At 34.0% G+C, this 13,165-nt stretch overlaps 1 protein-coding gene across 1 annotated transcript; it reads left to right on the forward strand.

Moving 5' to 3' along the window:
• The first annotated feature begins 212 nt into the window (after nucleotides 1-212).
• Nucleotides 213-1,168, forward strand: LOC132296481 (uncharacterized mitochondrial protein AtMg00810-like). Its single transcript, XM_059794681.1, has 3 exons — nucleotides 213-353; nucleotides 626-683; nucleotides 783-1,168. The coding sequence occupies exons 1-3, from the start codon at nucleotides 213-215 to the stop codon at nucleotides 1,166-1,168; spliced, it is 585 nt and encodes a 194-aa protein (XP_059650664.1).
• Nucleotides 1,169-13,165: the final 11,997 nt, after the last annotated feature.

The raw sequence follows: 13,165 nt of genomic DNA on the forward strand, positions 1-13,165 counted from the left end.
AAGATGCTATGACAGAAACTAAATGGAGTGCTGCCATGCAAGAGGAGATGGATGCTATTGAAAGAAACAAAACATGGAAGTTGGTTGATTTGCCAAATGGTAAAGAAGCAATTGGTCTCAAGTGGATTTACAAATCCAAGTACAATTCTGACGGCTTTCTCCAAAGACACAAAGCTCGATTGGTTGCAAAAGGATAAGCTCAAGTTCTTGGAATGGATTACTTCGAAACATTTTCTCCAGTTGCAAGAATTGACACCATTAGAACAGTGCTAGCATTAGCAGCTCAAAAGAGGTGGAAAGTTTATCAATTTGATGTTAAATCAGCTTTTCTTAATGGAGAGCTAGAAGAAGAGGTGTATGTTAAGCAGCCTCAAATATTTAAGTCAAAGGAATGGAAAACAATGTCTACAAACTGAAAAAAGCACTCTACGGACTTAAGCAAGCACCGAGATTGTGGTATAAGAAAATTGATAAGTATTTTCTGGAGCATGACTTCAAGAAAAGTCTGAGTGAGCCCACATTGTATGTGAAAACCCAAGGTACAGATAAATTTCTTATAGTTTGCCTCTATGTTGATGACATGATATTCACTGGAAATTGTTTACATTTGATTGATGATTTTAAGGAAAAGATGATATCAAAATTTGAGATGACAGATTTGGGTATTTTGCACTATTTCTTGGGTATGGAAATTATTCAAGACTCCAATGGAATTTTTATGTGCTAAGAAAAGTATGCTTATGATTTGTTGAAAAAGTTTAATATGTCAAATTGCAATCCAGTGAACACTCCTATGAATGCTAATGAGAAGTTTCTACAAGATGATGGGGTTGTCAGAACAGATCCAAAAGAATTTCGAAGCTTGGTGGGAGGACTAATTTATATCACCCACTCAAGGCCAGATATCATGTTTCCAGTTAGTCTACTTTCAAGGTTCATGCAAAATCCAAGTAAGAACCATTTTGGTGCCACAAAAAGGGTCATAAGATACATCCATGGCACTCTCAAATTTGGAATCAGATACCATCATGTTAATGATTTCAAATTGGTGTCTTATACTGATAGTGATTGGGCTAGTTGTGTAGATGATCGTAAAAGTACTTCTGGTTTTGCTCTTACTCTTGGTTCCGGAATGGGAACGTTTTGCATGTACTCCCTGACCTCCTAAAGTGGACATTTGTCAGGGGGACAATATTTCCATTGAAACTAAATAATTTTTTTGTTGTGCAGTATATTCAATAGTAATTGAAAATATATTTCACATAAAATTTTTACAAAATTTTTGAAATAAAAAATATGAAAATATTCTAGTAAAAAAGTATTAAAAGTTTGAAAAATAAAATGACTAGATAAAAATATCATTTATAGTTTTTTATTTTGTATTTTATTTGTTTATTGTTCATATCTAAGGGCAAAATATTAAGCAACACTAATTTGGTTTTTTGATTTTGATCTCCTTTTAAAAAATAAATATAATATTATTCAAATAATAACAAAAGTAATAATTCTTTCATGTTTTACTTTGCTACTGAACCCAATCCTGACTCAAAAAAAACATAGTGCTTCCGGAGTTTGAGTTTTTTTTTTTTTTTTTTTTTTTTTTTTTTTTTTTTTTTTGTCCACCAACAACCTTTCTACTACTAATTAATAAAAAACGCATTGAAACCAGTCAAGACGCAAGACATTCATATCAATTTATTTATTTAAAACATGATTTGTACTATTGATTGTGATATAATGGACTTAGAAAAAATCGCTTCAAAAAAGATCAAGTATCAGACAATGCAACGAACCGCCAATCACAATTCACGAGGAAGTGGCATGCCATTGTTTTAACACGAAAAAGCGTATCTAGGAATTGAGAAATTATTGGGCCCCCAGTATCATATCATATAATATCTTCATCTAATTACAGAACCCATTAGGGTAATTGTCGGACAATGCAACGAACCGCCAATCACAATTCACGAGGAAGTGGCATGCCATTGTTTTAACACGAAAAAGCGTATCTAGGAATTGAGAAATTATTGGGCCCCCAGTATCATATCATATAATATCTTCATCTAATTACAGAACCCATTAGGGTAATTGTCGGCCACTTTCCACTTCAAAATCGCTTTTTACTTTCAACTATCAAGACGTTGCTTTTAGTTTATTCAAATGTCATTGGCTAAGATTCACATGTATATGAAAAACATGCACATATCCTATTTTAATTATTATTTTTATTTTGTAAAGTGAGCGTTATCCCACCATTTATGATTTGATAATTAAAAATAATTTGTTCATATTTTATTGGTCCACATTAACAGTCTAAATAAGAATAATGTGTCCATACATTATCTTTAAGAGGGAGAACTCAAGTCTTGTTTGAAATGTAATACCATTAAGAGGTTCTCATTAGGAGTAGTTATTGGGTTGCTAGACGCGTCAAGTCATTAGTGTATTTATCAAATAAAATATAACAGATTAATTATCTTGTAATCAGTAATTTTATAAATAAGTAAATTAACTTTTTTTGAAATAAGACATTGTCATTGGATGAAATGCACTGACGGCATGACCGCACACCCAAAATACCTTAGAGTTATTACGTTTTCTCATCGTAAAACATTAAAAGACACACCGATCCATGCACTGATATTCCAAACTTTTTGTTTATTCATCACTGGGTGGACCTCTTATAAAATGACGGTACAATTCTTTGGCAAGTCCAGTTCACACGTGAACTAAATAAAAAGAACTTCGTAATCGTTGAAAAAAAAAAAAAATCAGATATGATTCACTGTTTCCTATAAGTGATTATTCTAAATTTTATTGTACTACATCAGACAGTCGTGATAGTGCAATGCAATAGATGTTCCCATTACTCTTGAGACGCCGTATTTTTGATGACTTGGATGTTCATTTGTTTGAAGTAAGTTTACATAGAGAGAGGAAGATGAACAGTTTTGTTAAATCCAGCAATAATTGGTTGGCAAAAGCGCAAAAAAAAATTGTAATGTTTCGCCAAATGAGCACAATACTCCCTTATGGTATTAAAGTGAACAAGTCAGTCCCTATAATTTTAAAAGTGAGCAATATTTTTTTCCTTACATTTCACCTCCAACCACTTTTTGTCCATATTATGATACACATGATTGATATTTTTTTATTAATCTCAAAAATACCTTACAATATGACATTTATATCTCATCTTCCAATAAAAAAACTTTTGCATTCTTTTATTCCAATTAAAACCTATTTCTGCTCTCTCCTTTCCATTTACATATGTTCGGTATACTCTGTTGGAAACGGGGGCATTAAAAACATAAACTTTGGATGAGATTTTGAATAGATTCCGCTAAAAATTTTTTGCAGATCTATAGACGAGCGCGTTCCTCTCCGCAAGGAGATGAACGTGGTATATTTACTTTCTCAAATCCGTTTCCGGATGAATGAGAAATTAGCTTCAAAGTAAGGTGTTTAATAAGCCTAAATGGGTTTGCAAAATGTTTGTCTCACATTGGAAAAATATTAAAACCAAAAGGCACCATGAGGCCTATATAAACCCCCCTTGAGTTCATTCCAAAGCACTCCAATTCAAAATCCTTTTCTCTAATTCTGAATTCTCTCCTTCATCTTTCTTCTTCTATAAGTGTCTGTGGGTACGAACCCTTGTCTTTAGGTTTGAGCCTTAGTCAATCACTCCGAGTCTAAGTTTGAGTCAGAGAGTACTACACTAAACTAGTTCGTCTATCCCTTTAGTTTGCAGTGCTACTACCGAAGGAAGTAAAAGTCGTTGCATCCTGGGAGATAGACGTCATTGAGTCCGTTAGCACCATAGCGGGGCGAATCTGTCTTAAGGATATAGAATCAAATTCTAATCTCGACTTATTTTCAGGTTCTTTTATTTTGTTTTACTTTATTTTATAAGATATTATATATATATATATATATATATATATATATATATATATTATTTTATAACAATAATTATATTTACACACATTATATTTATATATAATATTGAAATAGTAATACTATAGTGTATGGTATACTTAGACCATATCTTGGACTACAATCTTAAGACAGATTTGGCTTATACTATAGTTTAATTATTTAAATATTGTTGTTATTTTATTTTTATAAATTTGACTGTACTCTGTATATTTAATATATAACAGACGAATGGCAAGTACAAGTACTACTATGCCTAATGTTCTTGTCAGTTATGGGGAGAAGCCGAAAAAATTTAATGGGGCGAAGTTTAAAAGGTGGTAACAGAAAATGATGTTCTACCTTACAACTCTAAATCTGAGCAAGTACCTAGCTGAAACTACCTCAGTGCTAGAAGAAAGAGAAACTGACATTACAAAGCTAGGAGTTGTTGATACATGGAAGCATAGAGACTTCCTATGCAAGAACTACATCCTCAATGGATTGGATAACACTCTATATAATGTGTACAATCCAATGAACACTGCTAAAGAGCTATAGGAGTCACTAGACAAGAAATATAAAACTGAGGATGCTAGCTTGAAGAAGTTCGTAGTCAGACAATTTCTGGACTTCAGAATGATAGACTCCAAGATAGTTATGAGCGAAGTGCAGGAGCTCCAGTTGATCCTACATGAGGTACATGCTGAGAAGATGACTTTAAGTGAATCTTTTCAAGTAGCTTCAATCATTGAAAAATGACCACCTACTTGGAAAGATTTCAAAAACTACTTGAAGCATAAGCACAAGAAGATGGGGCTCGAAGACCTGTTGTCAGGCTGAGAATTGAAGAAGATAACCACACATCTGAAAAGAAAGTCGGGAATTTTTCAATGGTGTCAAAGGCGAATGTAGTGGAAGCTGGACAGAAGAATAAGAAGAGGAAATACCCTGGAGAAGGTCCCAACCAAGGAAACTACAAGAGATTCACCGGAAAGTGCTTCATATGCGGCAAGCTATGACACCTAGCTAAAGACTGTCGTAACCACAAAGCACAACATAACCCCAAGAGAAAGACCACTGAGGTGCACATTGCTGAGGAAGATAAGTTGATAGTTGATGTGTCAAAGCTAAATCTTTCAACTGTGGTTTCTAAAATCAACCTTGTGAGCAACAATAGAGAATGGTGGGTGAACACCAGAGCTACTTGTCATGTTTGCTCATAAAAGAGGATGTTCACTACCTATATAGATATAAATAATGAAGAACAACTCTATATGGGAAACTCTTCTACTGCAAAGGTTGAAGGACAAAGAAAGATTAAGTTACTAATGACCTCAGGAAAATAGCTCACTCTTAATAATGTGTTGCATGTACCAAACATCAAGAAGAACTTGGTTTTTGGGTCACTCCTAAGCAAGAATGGGTTCAAGCTGGTCTTTGTATTTGACAAGTTTGTGTTGACTAAGAATGAGGTGTATGTGGAAAAGGGTATCTAAGTAATGGACTATTTAACTTCAATATAATGACTGTTGTATCCAAAGCTAATAATAAAGCTAATGCTTCTTTTACTTATATGATTGAATCATCTGATTTGTGGTATGGTAGGTTAGGACATGTTAATTATGATACGATTCATAGATTAACTAACATAGATTCTATACCTAAATTTAGTATTGATTTAAATAAAAAATGTCAAACATGTGTAGAAGCAACATTGGCTAGAACCTGTAATGACCTGGTCATTTTCATTCCTTTCAATTTCTCAGATTTTCACGGATATTATTATTATTATTATTTTTTCCATTGATCTTTTCCTTTCTGAGTGCAGTTCCTCGTCACTTAGTGTCGTATCGAGTGCTCTGGAGGGATTTTCGAGACTCTTTTCTTTGGATTGACAATTTCCTTTGAGGACCGAGTCATTTTTACATTTTTCGTTTTTCGGCACTATTCACTTTTCGTTATTTTCCTTATTTCGTCTTTTTCCCTATTTTGTCTTTTCTCTATGTGTCACTTTGTTGGCATAATCACAATTCTTGTGTTCGGAGTTGGGTTTTGACTTCACGTATCTTCATCTTGAGTGGTTTCCATGAAATACGTATGTTTACTTTTGTAAGAAAGTACTCTAGTTACTCCCGGTGTCCATAGAGGCGTGGATGCAAAGTTCTTTGGGAACTTTTTCTTTTCTTGGGGTGTTTTTCGTAAATATCTTTTGAAGATATTTTATTTCAGGATTTTTTAAGAAAATATTTTTGGAAGATATTTTCATTCTGGGCCATTAGTGCAATTTTCACTTTTTGAAGGGGTCATTGTGCAATTAATGAAAGTTATGGCTAAATGTCTTGTTTTGAGCCTGAATCCTTATATGGGATTCATTTTCACTTTTCGTTGAGTCATGTGCTCTTGGAATTCCCCTCTGATCGATGTTTTTTAGTTTCAGGGTTTCTGGCCCCGGTTAGCGCCAAACTTGTTTGGGGTATAACTATCTGGTCGAGACTCATTTTTTGACGCTGTTTCTTCCGTTATTCATATTTTCTCATTTTGAATCTTTTTCGTTCATGGAGTTTTGTCATTTGAGTGCGTCTTCTCAAATTCCACTTTTCCGGACCCTGCGGGACCCGTTCGGGGCACTTTTAGGGTTTTTCTATAAATAGGAGCACTTAAGAGAAAATATCAGATTTTTCTCTCTCTCTCCTCTCTTCTGGCCGGAATCCATGGCAGCCGTGGCTGCCATCTTCTCTCTCCTCTTTTGGTCCACTTTTCCTTGATGAAAAGTCTTCGGCCTTAACGTTTATTGTTCCCCTCGACGTGCTCTACCTTTCACTCTTATTAGAATTCAGTTTTGGCCATTTCTTGAGTTCGAGTTTGGATTCAAGTTGTGAATTTGATGGGGCTTCCTTGGGGGTTATGTTCACGGTGTTGTCCCTGACAAAACCTAGAAGTTTCGTCGGATTCGGAGCACTTTCATTTTGGTGGGGATTTGAGATTTCATCTCAAATAGATGTAGGAAATGTTTTAGGATTATTTGTGTGTTGTATTTAGTATTTCCCATGATTATACATCTTATATGAATGCCTTGTATCAAATCTAGAAAGTTAGTAATTTTTATTTCTTTGAGTAAGATTTAAATTACAAGGATGTTTATAACTTAGATTTAAATTGTGCCATGCTAGAAAGTTTAGTTTTAATATGTTTGTTAACATATATTAAATTCGGATTGTTTAAATAAGAATTGCACTTTTGATTTAATATTTATCTTTTGTGAAAGATTAATTCCCATGGTCGTACCTTGCATGAAATTGACATGTGATATACTTTTAAATTAAGTCTTGGCATATTCTTTAACATACTTTAATTTGAGAGCATTTGGATAAGTATGAAAATTTAGAGATTTTAATTAAAAGAATTAATTAAAATCTATTTTGTGGTTTCATTGGCCTAATTAAGCTTTTGAATGCATATATGTAATGACCATGATTTGTCCTATAACATATATTAAATTGAGGCCATTTGGAAATGATGTGAAATCTAGAGAGTTTAATTATTTTGATTTAATTAAATTCTATCTTGTTTATCCATGGATTTAATCATGTTTTAGAAGTTGCTTCTATGTCAAGATCATAGATTTGGGCTTGTTGAGTATTCACTTGATTATGTTTTGAGCATTGAAGAACATTGTTGTTAAATTTATATTCATAAGAACTTGTTTCCAATATTGAATATATGATTGACTTGTGTAATGAATTGTACACTTTGTGTTGACATTATGTATGTCATTTTAGAATTGAAACTTTAAGGCATGGATTGTGTGGTTTCAACCTACTTGTGCATGGAAAGTAGTTTTCGTGCATTATATAAATTACGTATAAGTTGTGAACTTATTTAATTATTTTGGAGTCTTGGGACATTGTTACTGTGATATGGCTAAAGTTTGGCTTTAGTGCGGGAGGTATGAGTTCTCCCCAATCGAGATAGTGCGCACTAGGGTGGTCTTCCTAGCTGGTTAAAGCCCCGAATAACCATTTTGTTCTTAGCTGAAATCCAAGACGTGATGTCCAAGTCTTCCACTATTTGTTTTCGCATTCAATTCTATGTTAACAATCATGTTTATATTGTGACTTGTGGTTTTGGGCTATTGACGATTTTGATGTTGTTAAGTACATCCGTGTTTATGATTTCAATGAATCATTTTGATGTTGTTAAGTACATCTATGTTTATGATTTTAATGAATCATTTTGATGTTGTTAAGTACATCTATGCCTTATGATTTTAGTGAATCATTGTGAACTTTGATGTTGTTAAGTACATTATGCCTTATATGTTTAAATGTGGGTTAGGAATGATCCTATTGATCTATTTGGAACATAGATGTTAGGTGGCATGAGCCCCTTTAATATGTTTCACCTTAAGGTGATGAAATTGTAAAATGTAGGTCGATGCATGCTCATTTCCTACAAGTAGCTTTATGTTGCTCACCCAAAAGTTACTGGGGCATATTTTAGGTACAGGATTCAAGATATGGATATTGGCATTTATCTTTGATGGTTTGGAGATTTGAAGTTTCTTTCAAAGCATTCTTATTCACATGCAAGTGTTAGCATGTTTAAGTCTTACTTTTGAAGTTGTAACACTTAGTTAGGTTCAACATGCTCTTTTTGCCCTTTTATGTGTAAAGTGTACTTAGATACACTAATTGGGATCTATTTGATATGTACGATATGAGGCCAAGGGCCATAGACTTTAAACTTCAAGTGTATGTACTTAAATTCCAAGTTTTGCGTTTGAAATGTAAACTTTTCCAACTTTGAGGTTTGACTTGTGAATTTGAATAAATGACATGTATTGAGGCCATAGGCCATTGTAACACACTTCATTATGTAAAGTACACGTGCGAGCATGCTTATATAGCGTAAAATCTTGTCTTTGATCCATATTCATGTTGGGGTTTGAGGTTTGGGTGAAGCTTCAACATTTCTTGTGCATAACAAGTGTTTTTGTACCTTTTTGAGTCATTTCGATCGTCCAAAACTTCATTTCAGTCAACCGATAGCTTTTGGTAATTGTTGGGACTTCAAAAACCCATTTCCAATAGCCATTTCTACTGTTCATAGCCATTTCGGTCCACCAATGGCTTATTTCGGTCGACCGATGGTTCATTTCGGTCTACCGATACAACCAACCTTCAAAATCATGATTCTAGCAAGAATTTTGTTCATTTTGGTCGTCCGATGGATCATTTCTGTTGACCAAAATAGCTAGATCCCGAGCATAGCTTCAGTTTAGTTTCAACACTGATCTTCCAACTTCAAAGGGTCATAACTCCTTCGTTTTAAATCCAAATGGGGTGATTCTTGAGCCTAAACTCATGGATTTTGAGTTAGCTTTCCAATGGTAAAATTCCATTCTCAGATTCTAATCACAGTGAGAGTTATTCATGTTTTAGTGAAGTAGGGTCAGTTTTCGCTTCAACCGGAAGGGGTATTTTGTGGAATTTTTGTCCAATGTTCTTAGAACCTCTTGGAATGTTGTGAAATGATTATTTTGGGTTTTTTTCCACCTTGTTTGACTTATTTAGAGTCAAGTTTCTCTTTTTTATTGTGAGTTGACCATTTTGCCCCTTGGTTCACGGTTTTTGCCCGTTTTGACCTTTGTTCCGCTTTCATTCTCTTTAAACTTCATGACTTCATGGAAGGTCACATTTGTGTCTTAGAGAAGGTTTATATCTCAAAAGACTTTGGTTTATTATTTGCTTCTGCATTTCGGATCCGTTACCGGGTCAACTTTTGGTTCATTATTGACGCACCGGGTTGAAAAAGTTAAGTTGTCACAAAACCTCATTACACTCTATAGAGTGAAGTACTGAACCTCTAGCATTAATTCACAGTGATATCTGTGACTTTAAATCTATTCCAATCAGAGTGGAAAAAAGTATTTCATTACTTTTATTGATGATTGCACAATATACTGTTATGTATACTTGTTAAGAAATAAAGATGAAGCCTTGAAAATGCTTAAATATTACAAGAATGAGGTTGAGAATCAACTTAGAAAAAAGATAAAGGTGTTTAGAAGTGATAGAGGTGGTGAATACGAACCACCATTCATTGACATTTGCTCAGAACATGATATTATTCACCAAACTATCGCTCCTTATTCACTTTAACAGAACGATGTTGCTGAACACAAAAACCGTACCTTAAAAGAATTGATAAATTGATAAGCACTGAATATTGTATATTCGAGCCCCTAAATATATGTATATTAAGGCCTAAAGTCATACTTCTATCCATTGTTAGACTGATTTGTGTTTAATGTGTGTTTATAGGTATTTTCCCAAAGAAACGGTTAAAATCGGGATTTTATGATAAAAAGACTGATATCGAAGCTTACAAAGTTGTTGTCGATCATTCAGAGCAAACCGAAAACTTAAATGGTAAAGTTTGAAAAAATTTAAGAACCAAAGCTCGAGCCCAAGTCCTAAGGCTCGAGCCCTGTAAGAAAAAGAAGAAAAATCAACCAGGCATTGAAGCTCGAGCCTTGTACCTTCAGAGCTCAAGCCCTACTCAGTGGTGCTCAAGTCTAACGTCATGGTACTCGAGCCTTGGTCCTCAAGCTCGATCACACGACGTCAAAATTTGAAGAGTTGATTTAATGGAAGAACTAAGTTCCCAGGGCCTTGTGCCAGACCTTAAGGATCGAGCATTATCATTCAAAACTCGAGCCTTGAGTACTTAAAGCTCGAGCTTGGTACCTATAGCTCGAGCCCTATGAAGCTTGGATCAAGCAATGTTAAAAGAGAAAAATCCCAAAATATTCTAAGTGTTGAAGGAAAAGACTCTTCAGAAAATAGTTAAAAAAATTTGACTAAGTATAAAAGTGAGGATCGAGCACCATTCATTGAAGCTCGAGCAATAATTCTTTGAAGCTCGAGCCTTATTCCTAAAGCTCGAGCCTAAACCTTAAAGCTTGAGCTCTACTTCCTAATGCTTGAGCCTTCCATGATAGATCAGATTTAAAGTTACAGGATTATTCTTTTTGAAGTCTTATTTCATTCCAAATGGGCCAGAAGACCTAAAAGTCCACCAGACCTTTATTTTCTTCTATAAATGAAAGGCACAGGCCTTGATAGAAGAAGTCCATTTTTCTCGTATTATTTATAAGGCTGATACTGTGGTGGTGGCTTTTAAGGTTTTCATAACCTTAGAAGGTGAAGATCTTGAGAAGAGAAGCGTCATCCGTGACGATGGAGACGACTACAACATACATAATATTCAGCATCATCATGAGTAACTAATTCCTCTCTTAAGGCACTGATGTAACCCAATCTAGTACATCGTATTTCATTACTTTTTTGGATTCATATTGTTTTGTGGGTGGTGCTGGACAAATTGAAATGGAATTACAATATTTCTATTTATAGAAGTCCTATCTAACTAATTTATCATTATTTCTTGTTAGAAAATCTCTTCCCTTGATTCTCTCTTTTTTGTAATTCGAATTGTGTCAAACTTTGGAATACTTTGCCCTTTTGTATAGCTTTTTTCAGTTTCCAATTAAAACCTTCATCTGATCATGTGCTGTAAAACTTCCTTGCTTTAGTAAACTTCAATTGCTAATTTTTAGCAACTACTTTCCATGAATTTGGCAGCTGTATCTTTCCTAAAATGGCTCAATCTTTGGTATCATATCAAAGCTACTTGTCATTTTTAGATTTATCCATGTAATGACGCAGCTATCATCCTTCATAATCTTTCCTTCTCAACTAGAATTCCTATTTTATAGGAATTTAGTTGTCGAATTTTACCCAAACTCTAATATCTCCTTTTCTGTTAACAACCTAATTTGAAAAAGGTCAACTATTCGTTGCTATATTTCAATAACAACCATATCCATTAGGTGGTTGAAATATATCTTCCTATATTTGCTCCTGATATTTCCAAACTGGTCGATCCCCTTGACTCCATATTAGAAATACATGTTAGCTCCTTATTGGCCCACGCCATCGCTGAGACGGCTGCCAAGTTTTGGTGCCAACAATGTGAAATCAAGTCAAACCTAGGCTTTGTCTCTCTCTCCTTTACTCTCTATTAAGGGCGAATCTAGGGTTTGGTGTAACTTTCCATCTATTTTTCTATCCATAATCTGTGATTCTGGTATGGTTTTTTATTTTTTCTTTCGGTTTTTCCATCTATTTTGCACATTCAATCCAAAATTGCATATTCAATCCAATTTATGTCAGTTACCACGATGAACTGAGTGATATTCTCTCTCCATATGTACGTCTTTGTTTATATAGCTATATTTATATATATATATAACTATACTAGGATATGATCTCCAAGTCAAAGTAATTGATCAAATGTGGTAGTATTTTGTTGGTTTTTAAAGAACTACCCATAGTTGCTTTCCTTTTTTTTTCCCCACAAATATTCTAAAATTTGTGATGCGAACTAAGAACTCTATATGCTTCACTATTTATACCTAGATAGATAGTTATTGACTATTCATAACAAAGTCAGGAGCATGTGGTGCTAGAGTGGGCTCTCCTTTGAACATGGGTGGAGTACACATTCTGGATTTCATCTAGGGAAGAAGACATCCCAAATGAATACGGCACCATTTTTTAACGAGTTTTTTTTTTTAATTCAAAAGGGTACTTTAGTCTTTTCATTCATCCATTAACAGATATGTATCGTGGACATGGACATAGACATGGGTACGACACGACACGGATACCCAAATTTTTAAAAAGTATGACATGATAAGACTTTGACATGGCTATATATAAAATGAATTTTTATTTATAAATGTATTGAGTAATAGTATTATAAAATTTTGATTCATTTATAATTTTATATAATAGTTGTAATGACCTTTATACCATGCATACCATTATTATACTATTTTGTCGTAATAGTGTTTTTATTTTAAATGGACAAATGTCATTTAATGCTTAATATTAATTTTTCTTAAAGAATAAAGTTTACCACTTTAAAATGTATTCATATTATTTTCAAGATTACGGGGTAGGTTTGTATTGGAAATGTTTGAAAGTGTTGTCCTAAGCGTCGACGAAGAGTCGGTGAAGTGTCCAAAGTAATAAAAATTTATTTTTATTTACGGACACATGTATGAGGAGTGCCCGACGAGTGTCGATGGCCCTCCTTTGCACCTAAATTGAATGTTAGTTTTGAGAACATATTGAAGGTTGTATACTCTATATGCATACTATATATAGGGGTGTTT

Source organism: Cornus florida, unplaced genomic scaffold (genome assembly GCF_030987335.1).
Source record: "Cornus florida cultivar Cherokee Brave unplaced genomic scaffold, ASM3098733v1 CherokeeBrave_3.0.0_Hap2_Chr02, whole genome shotgun sequence".
In the NCBI taxonomy this organism is placed as follows: Eukaryota; Viridiplantae; Streptophyta; class Magnoliopsida; order Cornales; family Cornaceae; genus Cornus; species Cornus florida.

Bases quoted from the DNA above. Each gene is read 5' to 3' on its own strand.
- LOC132296481 (XM_059794681.1), top strand. From the start codon at position 213: ATGGATTACTTCGAAACATTTTCTCCAGTTGCAAGAATTGACACCATT. The intron at 354-625 runs GTGTATGTTAAG...GATGATTTTAAG, and splicing joins ATGGAGAGCTAGAAGAAGAG to GAAAAGATGATATCAAAATT. The intron at 684-782 runs GTATGGAAATTA...ATTGCAATCCAG, and splicing joins TATTTTGCACTATTTCTTGG to TGAACACTCCTATGAATGCT.